This window comes from Miniopterus schreibersii (assembly GCF_964146895.1).
Source record: "Miniopterus schreibersii genome assembly, chromosome: 2".
In the NCBI taxonomy this organism is placed as follows: domain Eukaryota; kingdom Metazoa; phylum Chordata; class Mammalia; order Chiroptera; family Miniopteridae; genus Miniopterus; species Miniopterus schreibersii.
Genome location: NC_138102.1, coordinates 131,715,815 through 131,738,967, shown reverse-complemented (window position 1 = coordinate 131,738,967; position 23,153 = coordinate 131,715,815). Strand labels below are relative to the sequence as shown.

At 42.2% G+C, this 23,153-nt stretch overlaps 1 protein-coding gene across 5 annotated transcripts in view; it reads left to right on the top strand.

Moving 5' to 3' along the window:
• Window positions 1-8,836: 8,836 nt before the first annotated feature.
• MSRB3 (methionine sulfoxide reductase B3) overlaps window positions 8,837-23,153 on the top strand; it is a gene marked incomplete at its 5' end in the record, with an annotated part of 146,829 nt that continues 132,512 nt past the window's right edge. For 2 of the 5 annotated variants that reach the window (XM_081127633.1, XM_081127632.1), the window contains one exon: window positions 8,846-9,023. In XM_081127633.1, the coding sequence (XP_080983759.1) occupies window positions 8,846-9,023 (178 nt within the window). Of the gene's footprint in view, window positions 9,028-9,584; window positions 9,720-23,153 lie in introns of those variants that run through there. The other 3 variants (XM_081127634.1, XM_081127636.1, XM_081127635.1) reach the window with 3 other exon arrangements.

Below are 23,153 nucleotides of genomic sequence, written 5' to 3'. Positions count from 1 at the left end.
CACAGCCGGCAGGCAGGCGCCATGTTTGAATCGCCAGCACCTGACTCCCACCTTTGGCCCCGCCCCGTGATTCCCGGAGGCCCCGCCCCTCCCCACCTGCACCTCATCCAGGCCATTTCCAGGGGCTTTTCTGTGCAAGTGGCCTCTCGAGCCTCATGCTTAGGACTTTCCTAAAATCTCTCAAACAAGCAGCGCGGGCCCCATACGGCGTGATAAGTGGCCCCAGGCCTGGCACTAGCGGCAGCCTGCATTGGCTCACAGCTTGGCCTCTCCTGGACACCTCCAAACCCAGCACAAGTAGCAGCCAACTACAGTTTGCTATGTAGCTCATGCTGGGTGGCCCTGGGCAGGGCACTGGCACAGGCTGACTTTGCACCTCCCAGGAGGCCTCAGAGACAGTGCACCTGGTGGTCAGACTCGACCACGCTGGATTACAACCCTACCACATCCATGAGTGACACTCAAGGGGCGCACTTGGTGAACACCAAAGCTCCACTGAAGTAAATCCTGCTCCATAGGGGTGTCTCCAGCACAGCAGCTCTTTGGCTGTAGTTGCAGCTGGTCCTCACAGCTGATTGGCCTGGGGGTCAATTCCTCCTAGGGACGCCAACAGCAACCAAGGCCCATCTACAACAGGACAGTGCACACAGCCCACACAGGGGAGCACCTAGAAGGCCCAGCTTAGGTGACTGGGGAGGCTGAGACACTGGACCCTATAAGCTACCTACTACACAAAGCCACTCTAAAAATTCCAGAAGACATAGCAGCTCTACCTAATACATAGAAAGAAACACCAAGAAGCAGCCAAAATGCAGAGGCAAAGAAACATGTCACAGAGGAAAGAACAGAAGAAATTTCTAGAAGAGGAACTAAATGAAATAGATCCAAGCAACCTAACAGATACAGAGTTCAGAATAATGGTTATAAGGATGTTTAAGCAGACTATTAGGGAAATAACTGAGAAAATCGATAACATAATAAAGTACCAATTTGAAATGAAGTCTATAGGAACTGAAATGAAGAATAATTTACATGGAATCAACAGTAGAGTAGAGGACACTGAGAATCAAATGAGCAATTTGGAACATGAGGAAACAAAAAAACACCCAACCAGAAGAGCAAAAAGAAAAAAGAATCCAGAAATATGAAGATAGCATAAGGAGCCTCTGGGACAACTTCAAGTGGCCCAACATTGGTATTATTGGGGTGCCAGAAGGGGAAGAAAGAGACCAAGGAATTGAAAACCTATTTGAAAAAATAATTACAGAAAACTTCCCCTACCTGGGGAAAGAAATCGACTTACAAGCCCAGGAAGCACAGAGGGTCCCAAACAAGAGGAACCCAAAGAGGCTCACAGCAAGACATTTTAATCATAATTAAAATGCCAAAGGTTAAAGACAAAGAGAGAATCTTAAAAGCAGCAAGAGAAAAGCAATTAGTTACCTACAAGGGTCACCCATACGACTGTCAGCTGATTTCTCAACAGAAACCTTGCAGGCCAGAAGGGACTGGCAAGAAATATTCAAAGTGATGAAAAACATGGAACTACAACCAAGATTGCTCTACCCAGCAAAGCCATCATTTAGGATTGAAGGTCAGATAAAGAGCTCCTCAGACAAGGAAAAGCTAAAGGAGTTCATCACCACCAGACCAGCACTACAGGAAAAGTTGAAGGGTCTTCTTTAAGAAGAAGCTAATGAACAAAAGAATCTCATGAACTAAATAAATCGAGAGACATTGAAGCATGCAACAGACGATTTCAGAGGAAGGAGGGAAGGGGGGTGGAGGGTGGGAAGAGATTAACCAAAGAAGTTATATGCATAACCCATGGACACAGTTAATAACGGGGTAAAGGCCTGGGAAGGGGGTGGGAGGGAAGTGGAGGGGATCAATTGGGGGGAAAAATGGGATACCTGTAATACTCTCAACAATAAAGATACATTTAAAAAGTTAAAAAAAAAAAAAAATCCTCAATACTCACTTTTGCCCAGGGGAAGCCTTCACTAAGCCACAGGCCAATCATGAAGGTTGGCCTCACTTTCTCTTCCACTTGTCTTCTCCAGAGTGCTCCCCAGGGGTGTGGGCTGAAGGCCTTTTGTGGTGCCAGCTTCACTGTGTGCTGTCTTGGGTACTGTTGATCCTCGACTGTGAATCCTAGTCTGCTCCTGTATCTATAAGAGGAGGGGGTTGAAACCAGCCCCCTATCTCCTGGCTGGCTCCGCTTTTCAGCCTCCACAAAACGAGACAGCAGGACCTGGCGAAGGCATTTGCATAACAGAATTACAAAGTAGGAGAGAGGGGTTCAAGTTCTCCAGCTCTATTTTGGATCTTCATTTGATCAGACAAGGAGTGGAAAGTCACCATTTTTTTTTTTTTCTTACCTGAGGATATTTTTTCCATTGCTTTTCAGAGAGAGTGGAAGGGAGGGAGAGAAAGAGAAGCATTGATGTGAGAAAGAGACACATCGATTGGTTGCCTCCCGCACGTGCCTGTACTGGGGTCGGGAATCAAGCCTGCAACCAAGGTACGTGCCCTTGGCTGGAATAGAACTCGGGACCCTTCAGTCCTTGGGGCTGACGTTCTAACCACCACTGAGCCAAACCTGCCAGGGCAAAATAAAATCATTTTAACATTTTGCGTGCTTCTTTAAAAGCATAACAATGGTATAACTTAATTTGGCTATTCAACTATTCAGTTTCAGTTCTAAATAATTTTTGTCTTTTTTCATAAATCAAATGTGTTCACAAAACAAAACAAAACAAAACAAAAGCTTCCTTTGCCTTCCAGGCTCCATACTTGCCTGATTTTCCTCCTCACCTTCTTGATGGCCTTTGCTGGCTCTTTTTTCTTTTCTTTTTTTTCAATCACCCATGGATTTCTCATGATTTAAATATCTCTCTGCTATCTGCAGCCCAGACATCCCCCATACATGCAACTTCATATTCAGTTGTGCAGATGTGTTCATATCTTGTGCGTCTAAAAACCATTTCAAACTTAACATGTCCAGAACTGAGCTGCTGATACGACCACCCCACCACCTGCTGCGGTCATCCCTGTCTCAGCAGTGGCAATTCTGTAATGCACAGGCAAAAGAAAAGCACAGACTTTCTTTTCTTTCACACCCTACAAATGTGATCTGTCAACAAGTATTGTGGGCCCCTCCTTCCAGTTTCGTCATTTTCACAGCTTCACTGCTTTGTCCCTACTCTTGGTCGCCATCATCTCTCACCTGGATTATTTCAAGAGCCTCCTAACTGGACTCCCACATCTGCACTCCCGCATCTGCACTCCTTAATAGGACAGCCAAAGTTATTCTGTTAAAATGTAGGTCAGATCCTGTCACTCCTCTGCTTAAAACCCTACTATATACTATATACTATATACTATATACTATATACTATACTATATACTATATACACCATATACTATATATACCATATGATATATACTATATATACTATATATACTATATATACTATATATACTATATACTATATATACTATATATACTATATATACTATATACTATATACTATATACTATAGTTTCCCATCTCACAATAAAAGTCAAAGTCCTTAGAATAACCCTTAAGACCCTACGTGATCGTTTCTTGGGCCACATCTTCCCGTGCTCTCCCCACCCACCCCCTGCACCCTTTTCTCCCCAGCCCAGCCTCCTGAATGGTCCTACCTGGCAGGCCTGCTTCTGCCTTGGGCATGGCCCTCTCTTGCTGTTCCCCTTCTCCCAGATGCCAGCATGGCTTCCTCCTTTCTTTCATGTCTTTAATGTTACCTCCCCAACACGTTAGCAACCTTCTCTGCATTCTTTCTTTTATTAGCAATTATTACCCTAACATACTAAATGTTTTATCGGTTTATGTACTGTCTATCCAGCACATAGTAAGCATTCAGTAAATATCTGTTAAGTGAATGAACGCAAAGATGATTTTCCTGGGTTGAAGGTATTTTTAAAATTGCATCATACACTTTGATAGCAGTTTTAAAGTGGTCTTCACAAATGGTTTGAATAAGCATTCACATATCGTAGATCCTCCTAATCTGATGACTTTGAGGAAGTTAAGACTTAAATACATACCTGAAAACATAGTTACATACTAGTAACCTTGGGTGTAAATACAAAAAGTAAGTTTGAAGAAAGGATGTGTTGAAAGGATTCCTGAGTCTGAACAGACTTTCTGGGAGAGGTGATTCTGGATTCGAGTGTAGGACTCTGAGCTGTGGCGAGAAACTATGAGTCATTCCAGACAAAGGAAATCACGTCAGTTAAGGTACTTAAAGGCAAAGAGTGGCTTTGTGGTGTTTGGAAGTTGGTAAGCAGCAGTACTGAATGCCGAGTGGAGCTGTATCTCGCTTTGAGATTTGGCTCTTATGGTGCCTTGCAGTGTGAAAAGTAGGCAGGGTGAAAGTACCGAGGAAAATCCTGTAAACAGGCCTCATTTTGGAGAGCACAGCCAGGGGTGCCTCTACTACTGGGTCAGGTTGTAGCCACCTGGGATAAACAACACACGGAGGAGCTGGTTTGCAGTTGCGGACAAGTTGTGCAAAAAAGACACACCTTTAAACACTGGACACGCACACCTCGGGGTGAGACACTCTCGAGGGTTAAGCAGCAGTGAGGGGCACTGAGCGAAAGAGTTGAACCAAGTCTCCCGTCAAAATCTCCCCATACGACTTGAGAAGTTCGTTCTTGCCCGTATTTCCCCGCTTTTTCCTGTGTGTATAGTTGATTTCGCAACTACTGCTTTATGTGAAGTGATCTTCCCAAAGCCAAACAGCTTTGCTAGTCTAGAGAGGGTTATTTAATTCTCTATGTATTGAAAATCTTGTTAAATATTTATTCCTTGTTGTAGCACAGTCACAGCCAAAGCTGGTAGAACCAGGCAGCGCATCAATCATGGGAACACATACTTCCAGTCTCTCCAGAATTAGTCAACAAGAGGAATGGCTTCTACTGTGTAAAACAAAAAATAAAAAGTCATTTGAGAGGCAGGCAAACCATTTTACCATGAACAGAGAAGGAAAAGGCTCGCTTGAATTCAGCCTTCCGTCTTTGCTTAGGGGTCCTGCTTGATGTAATGGTAGAGTCTTTGTCATTATAGTGTATTGGATGACTGGAGCCTTAACGGGTGTCATGGATCAGAATCAGAGAAAAATGTCAGACGTCTCCCTTAGCCAGTCAGTACTGACTTTGTGTCCCTCCTGTTGCTGAGAAAATAATTCTCCTCAACTCTATCCCCTTCCCAGCACATTGAGGCATGGGACACACTCCCATCAGTATGAACAGTGTCTCAGCAGGGGTAGAGTGACACCATTCCACTTCCCAGGGTAGCAAAGCAGAATCTGGGGAGTTTGAATTGAGCGTATTTGAAAAACTTTCTTCTGGAGAGCCTGTTGTATCCCCGTAAGAGGTAATTTCCCTTACTCGCCAATTGATCGTTATTGGTTTAGAAAATGGCACTTGATAAATAGTCATTGAATTTAAGTACTACTTAGGGGTTTCTCACCATGACTGGGGCTTTTGAATGGTATCGGGTCCTAATGTGTCCATGCTCCTGTTTGCAGTGGTTGGCATTCAACCAAGATATGCCTTGGGGGATGTGGAGTGGGGGTAGTCCCAAAGCTTTGTGTAGTAGCTGAGGGGATGTTTGGAAAGAGCTGAGACTAGTATGTCAGAGAGATTATAGTTTGCATGCCTGTCGTGCTTACAGATTCCCTTTGAAAGAGGCTGTCCTTAAAAGGTAGAACCATAGCCTGTTTTTGTTTTTGTGTGTGTGTGTTTTTTTAGCATAGATGACCACATTGTGTGCCATGTGAGTCTTTCCTCCTAGCCACAGTTGAAGTAGGAGAGGACACCTGGCTGGAAGAGAGCCAATCTACAGGCTGCTCAGTGGCTTATGACCTAGTCTCATGCAAGAACTTGCTGAGGGATAATGGCACTTGATAAATAGTCATTGATTAGTCTTTCTGAGAGAATCAAGTTTTCCCCTCTGGGGCTATGGAGAGAGAAATGGCAGCTGATAGTGGGAGCAGAAGTGGGGAAAGGTGTGGCTGTGAAAACCTGAATTTCTGCTGTATTCTGAGACGTTTCATGAGCAGCTAGGGCAGTGGTGTGCTGGGGCCCTGTCCTGCAGGCCCGAGAGTTGGTAGTGGGCATCCCTTCAGAGACTCAGGTTGTTGGGAATGCTGACAGCACAGAGATTGTTTTTTGTTAAAATTCAGTTCTCCCTCCTCCAGATCTAGGTAAGCATTTACTGGCTCACCACTAGATTGGGGAAGGGATGGTATATAGAAAGCAGGGAAAGAAGTTACCTCCTCTGGGTCCTTTGTCTTAAAAACAAACAGTGTTTAAGGTAATATGGTAACATGATTGTTATTCAGATTATAATAAAAAAAGACATTACAGAAAACATTGTGAAATATATGATTTAAATATCAGTGGTTAAGTTACAAAACTCACAGGAATGTGGTCAGAGGGTAGAACCTTTCCTGTTCCTGACATCTATCAAAGGCGCAGGTCCCAACCCCCACCCCCATCCCCAGGCCCACAGAAGATGACTTGACAAGCCGGTTAAGTCTCTGGCCCTATTTCCACATGTATTCTTTACCCCTGTTACTCGAGGTAACCTGAGTGCACACCAGTTACTTAAAACCACAAGAGCCCAGTGAATACAGTTTTTGAATGCCACTTTTTTTTTTAATTGTAGAGAAAATGGGACAGATTAGTATGGTAAAGAGTAAAATTAGTATGGACTTTGGAATGAGGTTTGAATTCCAACACTCTTTCACCCCTTCCTGGTAGCATAATTTACTTATCTGTGCCTTGGTCTCCTTACCTGTACAATAGGGATAAAAAATAAGCTCAGAGATATCTGTACGGATTAAATGAAATAGCATGTGTAAAACATCTAGCATAGTGCCGGGCATTTATTATGTGCCCAGTAATTTCAGTTCCTTTCTCTTTAACATACTTATTCAAGCCTTTAGAACAGCTGCTGGTATTGCTGACTGGCAAGTCAGCTAAGTGGATGCAATTAATTAACTCTCCAGTTGTATTAGCATGAACTTGGTTGTAATGATATTGCATTTTTTATAATTTTACACTTTCGTACTTAAGGTCAACTAAAATATTTTAAATATAGCCATAATTATTACAATCCTTTGAAACAAGCATTTCTCCAAACGTAGGGAGCTCCTTGTATGTCAATCTACAAATGGCTCTGTTCATTTTACTTTGTTTTAAAATGAATATTTAAACTGTGGGCAAAGAACTATGCCAGGTGTTGTGGGGAAAGTAAGAAAACAGGTGCTTATATAATTCATGGTTAAATATACAAAAAAGAGGAAAGGGAGGTAGTACTCAAGAGCTTCCTGGATGTTCCAACTCCCCAGCTCCTAGGTACCTGACTTGAATAATGATGCTACGTGTCTTTTAAATCCCTTGTTTGCTGGATTAGTTTATTTAGTTAGTTTACTTGGGTCATCTGCTCTTAGTCCCATGGTTACTGCTAGCACATTAAGGGTGAACTCTGTCCCCTTGCCAAGGCTGTGGTGGGCTGTGGTGTTTCTCAGTACCAGATGATTTAAGGGGAGCCACTTGCAAATGGACTGGTTTTTGGCATATGGGCCTTAATACTTTGCCAAAATTGAATTTGTTTTGAAATAAAGTTTCTGATTTTCAAATATATATATAGCATTTTCAAGCAGTGTGATGTACAAATTACCATACTTTAGTTCATGTTAGAATAACCCACACTCTAAATCTGTTTGACATTTACCCCTTAAGTATTTTGCATCAATAAATCATTCGTGTAGCATCTTAAAATGTTCTTAAGTAATTGCATAACATCCTACACCCCCAGGGCCTGTCCCATTAGTATGAGTAAAAATAAATAAATTACAGTAATTAAGACATAATTATGTTGTCTTGAAAAGCTAAGGGTCATTTGGACGTGATTCCTGGAGGACTTATCAGTGCCAAAAAAAAGTCAGATAACTACTGGCTTAGGCCTGTAATTGCACATCTGGGACTGACATTTTGATCATCAGAGGTAGCACCTTTTTGAATAAATTTCAACATTGCCCTTAAGCTACGATAAGTACAGAGCTAGTGTAAGGAGGGACCGAAGAGAGGCTGGAGGTAGAAAGAAGGACAGGTCTAAGCATCAGCATTTAGGTAATATGAAAAACTGCTGTCGCTCAGCCTGCCTCAACTCCATATATGGTGCTCAAATACGACGTTGCAATTCTGGCTAAGCAAACACCCCCTCACACACACACAGGCTCCCCACACCTGGCGCAGAGGCCCCTCACCTGGAATGCGGGAGGGTGGTTTCACCTATTACAGTGCTGGCTTGTGCAAGGGTGGCTCACCCGAGTGTGCGCCTAACTGGAAGTGTGGCTCCAGTCTCACCCTCCCACACTTAGGCAAGTCTCTGCCAGATCTTTTCATCCCCTCAACTACCAAAGCTCGCGACTGATTACGGGCGCGCAAGAGTCGCCTCAACCCCCTTCCACGTCTTCCCACAAACCCCAGGCTCGCAGCTGGGCCTCGGGGCGGTGGCTCTTCCCTTTGCTACCCCCTCGGGGGTCTCAGGCGGGACCCGCGGGTGGGATGCTCGGCTCCGCCCGTGGGCCCCCTCGTCTGACAGGCAAGTCCCTGGCAGAGGCTTCCCTCCGTGGAGCTGGAGGCCGGGGGCGCAGGCGGGGGCCGGCGGCCGCCGAGGCCGGGCGGCGGGCCTCGCGCGGCGGGCGCGCTCGCCGTCCTCCCCGCTCGTCTCCTTTGCTCATATTTGGACTCGGCCGCCCGTGCCCAGGAATTTCCCGTCATGCCTCCCGCCGCCCCGTCCGTCGCCCGGAGCCGCGAGGGAGGAAGGGAGGCTCGGACGGCGCGGCGGCGGCTCCGCGGTGCTCCCATGCGCCCGCGGCGGACCCTCCCGCGCCCCCTCTCGCTCTGCCTCTGCCTCTGCCTGGCCGCGGCCGCGGCGCCGGGAGCCGCGCAGCGCGGTAAGTTTGGGCTCGGGCTCCGGCTCCCCGCACCCTCCCACCCGGACCCTGCCAAGTTGAAGTGAGTCCGCGACCCGGGGTCCCCCGCGAGCGCCAGCTGCGCCCCCTTCAGCCTCTAGCGGGGATACCCCTGTCCCGAGCCGAGGAGGGGCGCGGAAGGGCAGCGCCCCGCGCGGGCGGCGAGGGGCGGCGGGAACGGGGTCAGGGGCGGCTTCGCCCCCGCCGACGGGAGGCGCCTGGCCGCCGTGCTGACACCTTATCCAGTCCCCGGAGCGAACCTGAGCCCGAAGAAGCTCTCGCCCGGCGCGGGCCCCCGGGAGACGGGCCAGGCGGGGCCGCAGGCGGGGGGGGAGAGGGGGGACGCCGCCCCGGATCCGGGGGCGCGGGGCTCGCGGCGGGGCCCCCTGAGCCCCGGCTCCGCGCAGGTCGGCCCCGCTGAGGTGGCGGCTCAGATAACGGGCCCCGGCGCGTGGGAACGTGCCAGCCAGGCCCGCGCCTCCCGCCGCGCGTCGGGAGGGCGTGGGGCGCGCCCGCGCGGGGGGCAGCGCGGGGCCCGCGGGCCGGAGCCCAGGGGGCGCCCCCGGGGAGGGGCGCGTCCGCCGCCGGCCAGCCCGGCTTCCGCGCCGCCCGCTCAGGCTCCCGCCGGCCGGCTGGTATTTAATAGGCCAGGACCGAGCAAAACCCCGAGTTTGCCAGGTACTAGTTTTGTCTTGTTTTTAAGCGGAAAAAAGCGTCGAAGTCTGTTTCTTAAGTTTTACCCTGTACTGTTTCAAGTCAAACTATGTGAACGAAAGGCGCCGTTCCATTATTTGGGTTAGGACTCTAGGCTATCAAGCGGGGCAGTTTTGAATTCTTAGAAATATTTTAAGGATAGTTTTCTTTAAATCATGTGGAAAATATCAGTGAGGAGTTTTTAAATATAAGATTATTATAAAAATGAATTGTTTGAAAGCACAAATACAAAGTTTAAGGTAAATGTGGAATTGCATGAAATTTTATTACTTGTGATCAGTATCTAACTAGTTATCAGCTTCTCAGTTCTTAATTTCATCTGGCATGGAGGAACAGGAATTGTAATTCCTCAGACTTGAGATTCCTTAGGAAATTTGAGTTTGCTTCTGTTTTTGCCCCCAGTAAACGAAACAGTTGAAAATAAGATATGGCCAACAAATAGGACTCATAAATTAGCTGAAAGCTGACTCTGTTAAGCTTAGGTTATATTCAGCATTCTCTGGCTATCTCTTCCCATATTTCCATTTGCAGCATGGTTGGCAAAATAGATTTTAAAAGTTAGTGGTTTTTTTTTCTATAAAAAGTCTTCAGGATTTAATTTATGTAACATAAAATTGCCAATTCAGATTAATGGGAGATTTAAAAAATATTCAACTTTCATTAAATGTGCAGTTTATAAATACTAACTTAAGTAGTAATATCAATTTCATATTTGTATCTGGTTCAATTTGTTTTTTAAAAAGACCTACTTTTTATGAATTCATATTTTAGGAGTAACTTTAATAAGCACTTGGGAAGCACAGCAAGTTCTAACTTCTCATTTTATCAGTGGTCTTCTAAAAAATAACTGTGCTGCACCATAAACAGTGGATTGTGCAGGGAATAGATGTATGTTATTTTTTCCCTCAGTGATGTGTTGACTTACCTAATACTGTGGTAAACAGCCCTTGCAGAACAAATCCACCATACTGTGACCCCTTGCCAGCAATTTTGAACACCAAGTTTATATTTAGATCATTTAAACATTTATGCTTTTAACTTTGGTTCCAGCTGACACATAAGTCTAATTTCTGGTGACTTTTATTAGGGCCTTGTGTGAATTTTTTTTTGTGTTAAAATAAGTATCTCTCTGCCATTTAGAATTTAGTCACAGTGCCTAAACTGCCTGTCTGCCAAGGTTGCAAGCATACAACATCATTTAGGTTTTGAATCCACACCCATTATTTGACTTTTAAAGGTGCTTGCTCTAATATCTTAAGTAAAATGTTAACCCATTAGGTTAGAAATGTTTACTGTTTTGCTAATATCAAGTAACAAAATATTAAAAAAAAATATCCCAACAGTACTTTTTATAGGCTTTTCTACCATACATTTATTCACTTTTTAATTAAAAGTAAATTTTCAACCATTAAAGAGCAACTTTAGGAAATAAAGTTGAAATAAAGAACCAAATGCTTTTTGGTTCTATCATAATCTGGTGACAGTCCCTTTGATTTTATCTCATGTGTGTTACTCATTATAGTTAGGGATTTGGCTGATGAATTTGGTTCTGATGTTTAACTTCCTTCTCTGTAAAATTATGATGGACATAGTCCTCAAGTCCCTTCTAGCCCCAGGATCCTATAATATTGTTTTTGTTTATAGAATCCTGCAGAGCCACCCACTATATTGATTCAGACTTCTGATTGTCAACTCTGACTTGCTATACATGTTAAACTGGTCTACTTGTAGTTAGATCTGATGGGTGTGGATCCAGCTTTAGGGGGCCTGGATCTGCCTCAGGGATGTCGTAATACCCTGCACATGCACACACATGGACAGAGTTTCATAATATTAAGTTTCTGTAAATTTCTATCCTTTACCTGATAACTAGAAAGTGCTAGTTATGTTATAGGGTAAATGCCTAAGTGCTCTTTGGGGATAGTTAAGCCCAGGCCCTAAGATGGTTTGGTATTCAGTTTTGGAATTTGGATCTGGGTTAGGCATGCCACTGGGGAGAACCTAAACCTTTCTGAGGTTGGGAGGACTGTGGCTAGTTATTTGTGGACATTTCAGATGAAATACCCTATATGGGTTTTCGACCTTTTGATCATACCTCAGAGGAGACTGAATAGGACCTACCCATCTGATTTATTCAGAATTAAATTGGCTTCCAATAGGAGGGTAATCAGAGAGCTACTTATTTAATTTGCCAGTCAGTTAACATCTCTGTTTGCTGTACAGATATTTCAGGGCTTTTGCTTGAATATTCCTATGTTTTCTCCTTCCTGGGCATGGTGGGTTTCCTTTAAAAATGCTCACCACGATCCTGGGTCTCCAAAGTCATATTTATGGCTTTTAAGGAAATACAAATAAAGAGAAAGGAAACTATAGAAAAGATAGGCCACTAATGAATCAGTTGACATTATGGAGGATTTTGGTTATTTCCTCATTTAAGCTTCTGCTTCAAGTAACAGAAATGAACTTGAACTAGTTTTAGGAAAAAGAAAGAAAGGAATTTGATGGAAGCCAAATGCAGACAGACCTTATTAGGGACCAGGGACTGGAAAACCTGCAACTTTTCCAGTCTCTAGCCTTTGCCTTTCTTTGCTTCATGGTTCTCTATTTGTTGACCATTTTATTTCTGCTTTCTTGTAATCATGGTTGAATGTGGCTTCTCAGAGGCTCCTGAGTATTTACAGAGATGCTTAATCATTTAGTCTCGATCCTAAACTAAGAAAAAGAACCTGATAGGCACAATTTGCGTCAAATGGTTGATCTAGAAGTTTCCTAAAGTCTTTTGTAATTCTTGAGTTCTTTATAGAATGTAGTACAGACATTTACATGGTTTGATTTTACATTATTACCTTTTTTATTATGGGGTTCTTAGTCCTTAAAAATATATATATATTTTTCTCTTGAGTGCAGTGTGTGTGTAAAAGAGTGTGACCCCTCAGTGGGATCCTAGGATGTTAGGTCAGTTCATTCATACTGCTACACCACTGATGAAGAGAAAGCCTGTGGGGAATTAAGTGTACCATATTCAGGAATTACGACAGTCTTGTGATCCACCTGAGTTGTGAAAATCCTGTTCAATAGCAACTAATCCATCCTGTAGATAATCATCTGCATATTTTCAGGAATTCACTGAATTAAAATGCTAAGCTCAAAAAGCTCTTAAAAGTAAATTCATTAGATTCGGACAAGATGGCAGCATACTCACATCTTCCCACAGCCACATCAAAATTACAACTAAACTACAGAACAACCATCATTCAGAACTGCCTGAAATCTAGCTGGATGGAAGTCTTACAAGTAAGGATGTGTAGAAGAAGCTACATTGAGACTGGTAGGAAGGGCAGAGATGCAGAACATGCTGTTCCCACACCCACATATGGTGGATAAAAATTGGAAGGGATATCTTGGCTGAGGAGGTCACTCATGAGGAGCGAGGGTTCCTGGCCCTACACCAGTTGCCCCAGCACAGGGTTTCAATGCCAGGAAGAGAAGTCCCCATACCATCTAGCTGTAAAAACCAGTGGGGATTGTGGCTGAGTGAAACAGAAGGCTGCTGGAGTCCAGGTGTTCCTCTTAAAGGACCCATGCATGGATTTACTCTGACTCACTCCCTCTGAGCTCCAGCACTGGGGCAGCAGTTTGAAAGGCACCAGGGACATATTAGGAGGAACCAAATTGTCAAGAATTAGGGTGAAGGCTGGAGGGTTAGCTTTCTCCCATACAGAAGTGCTGGCTAATTCCCCCCCCCCCCCCATGAGCCATGGTCACCATATCTGAGTCTCCATCAACCTGGCTATCAGTGTTTGCCCTGCCTTGGTGGTAATTCCCTGAGACCCTGCCCCATCCAACTTGCAGGCCAACCCAAACTAGGTTTCCAGTGGATTTTCCATATGAATGACATGTTTTGGCTCATGCCTCAGACTTTCCTAAAACCTCTCAAAACAAGCAGCATTTTGCCTTGGCGTGCCCTGTACTTTCACTAAGTGGCCCCAGGCCTGACCCTAGCAGCAGCCAGCCTTGTTCACAACTTGGGCTCTCCTGGGCAGCTCCAAACCTGATACAGGTAGTAGCCATCTACAGATTGCTTTGTAGCTCATGCCAGGAGGACCCAGGCAGAACACAGGCTGCAGCCGACCTTGGCATGCACCTCCCAGGAGGCCTCAGAGCCATCGCACCCCGTGGACAGCTTCAGACCATGTTGAAGCACCACCTAACCACCTCCACAAGCAACACACTGAAGGGGGCAGACTTAATGGGCACCAGAGCCCCACTAAAGTCAGTCCTGCTTTATGGGTTGGTCCCCTGCGTAGCCGATCCTTCGCGGTAGTTGAAGCCAGTCCTTGCAGCTGATGGATCTGGGCATAAATCCCTCCCATTGATGTGCCAACAACAGTCAAGGCTCAACTACAACAGAAGGGTGTACACAGCCTTTATGGGGATTGTGTGTGTGTGGGGGGGGAGTGCACCTGGAGTGCCTGGCTTGGGTGAACAGGGAGGCTATACCACCCAAAAGGACACCTACTACATTAGGCAACTCTACCTGATACATAGAGAGGCTACCAAAATGAGGGGACAAAGAAACATGCCCTAAATGAAAGAATAGAACAAAACTCCATAAAAGGAACTAAACAAAATGGAGACAATCTCTTAGAGACAGAGTTCAAAACACTGGATATAAGATGCTCTATAAACTTAGGGGAAGAGTAGATAAACTTAGTGATAAATTCAGCAGCATAAAAAGGGACATGGAAACCATAAAAAAAAAAGAACCAGGAAGAAATGAAGGATACACTAACCGAAGTGAATAATTTACAGGGGATTAACAGTAGAGTAGATGAAGCCCAGAATCAAATCAATAATTTGGAATATTAGGAAGCAAAAGACATGCAGTCAGAACATCAAAAAGAAAAAGGAATCCAAAAAAAGTGAGGATAGTGTAAGGAGTGTCTGTGACAACTTCAAGTGTAATAGCATTCACATCATGGGGGTACCTGAAGGAGAAGAGAGAGAGCATATGAAATTGAAAACCTATTTGAAAAATTAATAACTGAAAACTCCCCTAACCTGGTGAAGGAAATAGACATACAAATTTTGGAAGCACAGAGAGTCCCAAAAAGAGTCCAAAAAGGCCCACACCAAGACACATCATAATTAAAATGCAAAAGGTTAAAGACAAAGAGAGAATCTTAAAAACAGCAAGAGAAAAGCAGTTAGTTACCTACAAGGGAGCTCCCGTAAGACTATCAGCTGATTTCTCAACAGAAACTTTGCAGGTCAGAAGGGAATAATATTCAAAGTGATGAAAAACAAGGACCTACACCCAAGATTACTCAACAAAGCTATCGTTTAGAACTGAAGGACAGATAAAGAGCTTCCCAGACAAGAAAAAGCTAAAGGAGTTCATCACCCAAACCAGTTTTACATGAAATGTTAAAGGGTCTTCTAGAAGAAGAAGGAGGAGAAGAAGGAGAAGAAGGCAATAAATACATATCTATCAACAACTGAATCTATAAAACAGACAAGCAGAATGGGAACAGAGTCATAGATCCAGAGAGCAATTTAATGGTTGCCAGGTAGGAGGGGTGTTGGAGAGATGGGTGAAAAAGGTGAAGGGCTTAAAAAGTACAAATTGATAGTTACAGAATAGTAATAAGGATGTACAGCATAGGGAATATAGTCAGTAATATTCTAATAACTATGTATGGTGTCAGATGGGCACAAGATATATCAGGATGATCACTTAGTAAGTTACATAGTGTCTAATCACTGTGGTGTATACCTGAAACTAATAAAATATTGTATGTGAACTGTAATTGAAAAATAAAAAATGAAGGGGTGGGGGAAGGTAAAAGAGGGTACAAGGAGGATAAATGGGGATGGAAGGAGACTTGGGGTGGTGAACACACAATACAGTATACAGATGACACATTATAGAGTTGTACCTCTGAAGCCTATGTAATTTTTTTAACCAATGTCACCCCAATAAATTCAATTAAAAAATAAGAATAAAAATGATTAAAAAAAAAGTAAATTCCTTAAAACTAATTGTAGACATTCAAAGTAGTAATAGTTTAGGGACCAAGAGTTCATCATTTATTTTTCTGTTTCTCTCATGTCCAGCATTTTCCACCTCTACCTTTCTTTTACATAATTTCTGCTGCCTGGAGTAATTTTCTCTCATAACTTATTGAAGTTCTTAAGATCTCCGTCACATGGTACTTTGTGAAACTTTCTTTATCTCTTAGAATTTGTCATTTCCTTATGCTTCTAAGACATTTTGTTCCTAGATTGGGGCACTATTTTACCGTCTTGCATTGTAAAGTCCATTCGTATTCACCTTCTTCACTGGACTATAAGTTCTATTAGACCAATTAGTCATCTAGAAGAATTCTGATAGGCTGTTAGGATCCATGGTCCCAGGAATAATGATTCCAGCCTTTGCAAATGTTCTGAAGCTTTTATGGCATCCTGCACTGTCGCCACCTTCTTTTGACACATTGCTCCTCTTTCTCAGTCCTTGTCTGTTTTCTAGATTTTACAGGCTTTTCTGTGAATAATTTACTGTGTGAGGGTTGAATTCATAGAATGGTAGCATGTTTTCCTGTTAACTGAGGTGGCATGGGGAAGAAGAGTATATAGCCATGTAATGTGGAAGAAAATAAACTTTTGTTGAGCACCCAATATTTACCACATCATGTAGAAGGGTAGGTATAGAAGAAAAATTGGGGCATATATAAAGGGCAATAGTGTGAAGACAAAGTATAAAGATGGAAAATTAAATTTGACCTATATCATGGAAGACTTAATGCTTGGCTAGGAAATTTGCAAGTTAGTAAACTGTGTGATTGGAGTTTTTGGGTCCTTGAAGTGTCATGATCAGAATTGAATTAAAGGATGTATTATCTAATAATTCAAAGGATGAATTGAATTGGGAAAGAAACTATTTTACCAATAAAGAAGGGTTCTAAGAATTTTTCAGGTAATGAAGACCTGAACTAGGTGGGGTAGTAGGCACAGGATTGGAGAAGTGTTGCTGAGTTAGATTGGACAGAAATAAACAGTTCATTGGATATGAGGAAAGAGAGGGATGAATAAGAGATGAGGTTAAGGTTAGGCAATTGAGAGAACATGAACTCAGAGCAGGGTGGGGGTAAAAAATAAGTATTTAGATCTATTGCATTTGAGGTGCTGGTAGAACATTCATGTGCAGATGTGGAGTAGAATCGGAAATGTAAGACTGACTTGGAGAAATCAGGGCTGGAGATAAACGTGTGAGTAAGGAAGGTTGAAAATAGAGGGCAGAAGAAAACATTTGTTGACTGGAGTAAGAGGAAGGGCACAGGAAATGCATCAAAAAGAAGATACAATTTGATCTGGCTTTGAGAAATGCCTAATCAGTGTATGGCATTCTGTCTGTGAACTTTCCTTGTTTACGGGACATCACATTTACTCATTCCAGTATATGGGAAACATTGACCAAGAATACTTTGACCTTTCTGAACTGCAAAACTGTTGCTACTACTTCAGTGCTTAACCTCCTTCTGTGGCTTCTTACCTTTCTTAAGATAAAGGACTGAGTGTCTTCATCATCATCAAGCCTTGCTCTGGTCAGTACTCTAGTCTTCCTAGATCCTAAAAGTTGTTCAGTCGGTCTTGAGCATACACATTCTGCTCAGTCTCCTCCCCATTCCTCCCTTCCCCAAGAATGTGAAGCAAATGTATTACCGCCAGATGGAGTAATCCTTGCCTGTTTTTTGGTGTGTTTTTTTTGTTTTGTTTTTGTTTTGTCCTTTATGAGCACTTTTATTTTTTTAAACCTCACCCAAGGATATTTTTTCCATTGCTTTTCAGAGAGATTGGAAGGGAGGGAGGGAGGAAGATAGGGAGGGAGAGGCTGAGAGAGGGAGAGAGGTGGGGAGAGAGAGAGAGAGAGATCTGTTAGTTGCTTCCTGCATGCGTCCCTATTGGGGCCGGGGATCAAGCCTGCAACCAAGGTATGTGCCCTTGGCCAGAATTGAACCCAGGACCCTTCAGTCCGAGGGCCAACACTCTAACCACTAAACTAAACCGGCTAGGGCTATGGCACTTTTTATTGCCATGGCCACGTTCTTATCCTCTCATCTCCTCAAGTGTTACCTGCAAGTGTTCCTATATACTTGAGTTGGCCCCCCTGGCTGCCTGTCCCATACTGCTGACACTGGCAGTGATAGCCTGGAGCAGCATTGTTACCTGGCATTTAGTGATTGGGTTAACCAGCTGTGTGCTGATTTGAAGACAGTGGGACAATTTCTTGATACCTGACTTTCTGAAGGAAAATGGAGTGAATTTACTTCACTGAGAGGGCTTCATGTACACAGACTGTAGAGGTTTGTAAAACATGGAGCTGAAATAGAGAAAGAATGCGGGTGTAGGAAATGTGTTCTCAGGGCCTGGCTTCTTGGCCAAAGGTAAATCCCGATTCTAAGTTTCTAAAAATAATTCCTTGTTAATAAATTTGTCTAAAGTGACATATTTATATTTAATATACAGGATTAAGAGTAATTTCTAACTCAGTTTAAAACAGGTGATCCTCCCATATTCTGCTTGTTGTACTTTTTTAGCTGTGGACTGAGAAAATACATAATAGCACAAAGCCACTATAACATTTGAAATGAGTTTTTAAAAAAACATAAAAGCATTCTCATATGTTTGGAAAAGTATACATATGTGGAAATTATGACGTATAGAGTCTATGGACAGTACTTGATTTCTTGCTTTGTGCATACTCATGGAGGTTCTGCTCCCAGCTTTCAGCTGCTCATTGTGGTCTCTTTTGTTTAAAAATTTTACCATAAATGAAATTTTGGAATGACATAAAAACTCCTTCTCAGTATCCTCTTACAACTGCTTGTTTTATGCCAGGCAGTGTTCTTTATGCTAAGACTGGGCTATCGAACAGTCTCAGCGATTAGTATATTAATACTTTTAAAAACTATATTTTCAGGTGTCTGAGCATTATTCTTAGGGCTATTGTGCTGCTTTTAAGATGGAATTTAGTAGATGATTTGCATACAAGTACATACTTACAGAAGTCTCATTTTGGCCATGGGATAACTGCCTTTTATTACTGTAAACTACACAATGAATCTTTATGGTTTGTTATTTAAAGGCAGTGTTATTTAAAGGCAAAAACAAAAAGCAAGAACACACAAAAAACACCACCACCCTTCAAACAAACAAACAAACAAAAACCTCAAAACAAACAAACAAACTCAACAAATTCTTTAGGGAATATGTTAAACTTAAGGTAAAATTGAAAATAAGCCTGTGCTACATGTTAGAGTCTTTTAAAAAATATCAGGAGAGCCATTGTAAAAACCAGAGAGCCCTGAATTTTATTTCTCTTTTTTGTATATTGTGTTTGGTTGTCAGAGAATCTGGGCATGGTTGGGGTTGGGAGAGATCTATAGTGACTACTATAGACGGATACTTAGTTTTTGATTTTTGTTTTTTAATTCTCATCCTAGGATATGTTTTTTAATTATTAATTGATTTTTAGAGACAGGAAGGGAGAAGGAAGGAAGGAGGGAGGGAGGGAGGGAGAGAGAGAGAGAGAGAGATGGGAGAGAAATATCCATCGGTTGCCTCCCATATGTGCCCTGGCCGGGGATCAAGCCCACAACCTTTTGTTGTACAGGACGATGCTCCAACCAACTGAGCCACCAGGCCAGGACAGATGGATACTTATTTTACCTTAGATTAGTGGTGTGTGAGTAAGGAAGGGTTGGCTATATCTCCCTGTACACAGTCTAAGAGATAAGTAGTTAGGGCAGTGGGTTGGGAGGGCACAATCAGCTGTGGAGTTCTGGTCTCACAGTAATTGAGAATGAAAATGAGAAAGTGCATGCATTGTAGGCCTTGTTCCTGACGTCTTGGTGTGTGAATATGCCTTTTAGTTAGACCACCTGAGGGAGCCAGAAGAGGATCGGTTGAAGGCAAGAGGTTGTTTACCTATGTGCAGAACCTTTTTTTTTTTTTTTTTTTTAATATATATCTTTATTGATTTCAGAGAGAGGAAAGGAGAGGGAGAGAGAGATAGAAACATCAATGATGAGAGTGTCATTGATCAAGCCCACAACCAGGGCATGTGCCCTGACCGGGAATTGAATCCCGATCGCCTGAATCCTAGGTTGACATTCAACTGCTGAGCCACGCCTGGCCGGGCTGTGCAGAGCCTTTTTAAAAATTACATCCTCATGAGCATATTTGCGTCTTGTGTGTATGTTCATGTTGCAAGGGGGTCCGTCTAGTGTGATGAAAGGAACATTGGAAGACTGGGTTTTCCTAGTCTTGTTCTTGCCTAAGGCATGTAAGCTCCTTGTGCCTCAGTTGTCACACCTGCAAAATGAACAAATTGTACTTGGTAATACTGGATGTTGCTTTTGCTTGAAGATTCCCTAACCTACAGGTTGTCTAAAGGCCCTCAAGTAGCTTTCATAATTTTTAATGGACACGTGATTAATATATTATACAAGATTATGTCTTCTCTTGTTATGTTGGGTTCAAGTTGTCTATTTTGTGGAACTAAATATAAATGTTCTTCTGTGATGAAGATCTTATGTTTGAACTGTGTAGGCTAGTGTGTCCAGTAATTTGATAGATAAGCAAAGTTACATAACCCGTTTAAAGATTTAGTACTTATTTAGAGGATAGATTACAATGTGTTAGAAACATCATATTAAATATCCCATTGGAAGTAATGGCATTAAGCACTAGATATTATGTCAGTTGTTCTAAATGTACAGCTAAGAATTGCTTATTTAGGCTTGATGATGTATTTCAGATGGAGAAAGTCCTCTTTTATCAGGGTACCCTGCCAGCAGAATTTACCTTTGATCATCCTGGAAATATATTTAACTCTTAAAACTAGTTCATTTGGTTTTATCATTAAAGAAGATTTTCTCCATTGAGTTTTAAAGAAAAAATTTTACCAATTTGATAGGTAAAAAAAAAGTATCTTTTCTCTTTTTAAAAAAATATCTTCTCTTGCCCTATTTCAGTGGTTAGAGTGTCGTCCCAAAGACTGAAAGGGTTGTGGGTTCAGTTCCTGATCAAGGTCACCTACTTCAGTTGTAGGTTCAGTCCACCAGACCCTGGCTGGGGTGTGTTCGAGAGGCAACCAATTGATGTGTCTCTCTCACATCAATGTTTTTATATCTCTCTTTCTCTCTCTCTCTCTCTCTCCCTCTCTCTTTCTCTCTCCCTCCCTCTCCCTCTCCCCCTCTCTCTCCCCTCCCCCCTGCTCTCTCTAAAAATCAATGGAAAAAATATCCTTGGGTGAGGATTGAAAAAAAAGAAGTATCTTCTCTTGCCTTTAAAGTGTCTCAGTGAGTTTTTGTCCCTTTATTATAAAATATTTTACACAAACAAAAAATATATACTGTCTACATGAGACATAAATAAAATTTTTAAAAATCTGGGTACCCCCCCATTCAGCAGAAATGGAATGTTGAAGCCACCTGTGTGACCTTGACCAGCCACATCTGTCCTCTGCTCTGAGGTACCTACAGCCAGGCATTTTGTGATTATCACTTAACACAAATGATAACTGATAAACTCTTGCTTTCCTTACAGTTTTATCATTGATATGTCTCTACAGATTTTATTGTTTAATTTTGCAAGTTTTGGAGCTCTATATAAATGGTATCAGCTGCCGTAACTTTTGTGACTTGCTTTTTTCCTCCCTTGACATTATATTCATATTATCCATATTGGTGTATGTAACTCATTTTTAAAAGATTAACATTTTACAATTATCTATGTGCTTTTCTTTTAATTTACTCCTACTTCCTGCACATTTATCCATTAAGGTTCTTGTGTTTTCCTATGGAGTCAAATCTTCGTGTTTTCTCCCATTGGCCTTAAGCTTAATCATCCACATATCAAATAATAATAATGATAGTGGTAACAATAATACCAAGTACTCCCAAACAGATCTTACTGTGAGCCGGGCGCTAGTCTAAGTATTTATCATTTACATATATTAGCTCACTTAATGGTCATGACAATTTTATCAAGAAGGTACAATAGTATTCTAATAACTCATACATTAAGTTTAGGGCCTGAGGTACGGTCATTCAGTAATTGGCGTGACTGTTTGAATCTAGGCAGTCTGGCTCCAGAGTCCATGCTCTTAATCATTACACTGTTCTAACTCTTATGCAGTCTTTTCCTTTAATTACATTTTTCCCCGTTTAACTTTTGAAAATATTAAATAATATTAAATGTTTCTGTCACATTAAAAAAGGAATGACCCTAGTGTGATGTTCAGATTGGTTCTCCTGTACAGCACCAATTGCTTAATGTCATGCCACAGTTTAATTTGTTTCATGGTTAGACCATGACTTTCTTATACAGGTTTTCCCCCCAGTTCTCTGGGATTTACTATTGCATTTTATTTCTAATTAGAAGGGAAGACTATGTGTCTTCATTATCCTTTTAAAACCTTTCAGTTTTTTACTTTTGGCCCATTGTTTGGAATAGCTGCCATTAATTTCCTGTGCTAATTTGGACCAGTTTCTTCATATTAAGAAAATGACATCCTTGTTTATTTTTTTTATTTTTTATTTTTTTAAAACATCTTTATTGATTTCAGAGAGAGGAAAGGAGGGCGAGAGAGAGAGATAGAAACATCAATGATGAGAGAGTCATTGATTGGCTGCCTAGCCCGCAACCCGGGCATGTTCCCTGACCGGGAATCGAACCCTCATCTCCTGGATCCTAGGTCGATGCTCAACCACTGAGCCATGCCTGGCCGAGCGACATCTTCTTTTAAAAAATATTTGTGTGATGTTAGTGAATCAATCTTTTTGAGCCATGGATTTCTCAACTAAGATTAATTATTTTATTAAGCAGAAATATGTAATTGCTACTCAGAACTCCCTTTCAGTGTGAAATAACCAAAGGAGACCATGAGGGACAAAAATAGTAAGTTCTTGATAGTGGTTGGAAACTACTGATTTTCTCCAACTCCTCAAATTATAGAGCAAAAACTTTGGTATAGAGAGTTAAAATCTCTTTGTACCATAACTTTTTTGTATAGCTTTAAAATTTCCCCTAAATTGATTAATTTCCTAATTAATTTTTTCTCTTACATTCTGTGACTTTATGATGTCTTCAGGTTTTCCCAAGTTCTTGGATAATCTCCTAACGTCCCTTATTTAAACATACTCAAATTTCTCTCATCTTGAAAAACAAACAGCCTATTTGACTTGCCATCCTCTGTGACCCAGTTATTTTTTAATTTTTTTACATCCTTGCTGCCTCTCTTTATCTGTCATCTATCCAAATAAGCATTTAGTTTGTATTACATGTCAGGCAGTAATTTGTCTAATCCCTGGAGGTGCAGTATGAACCAGAGGG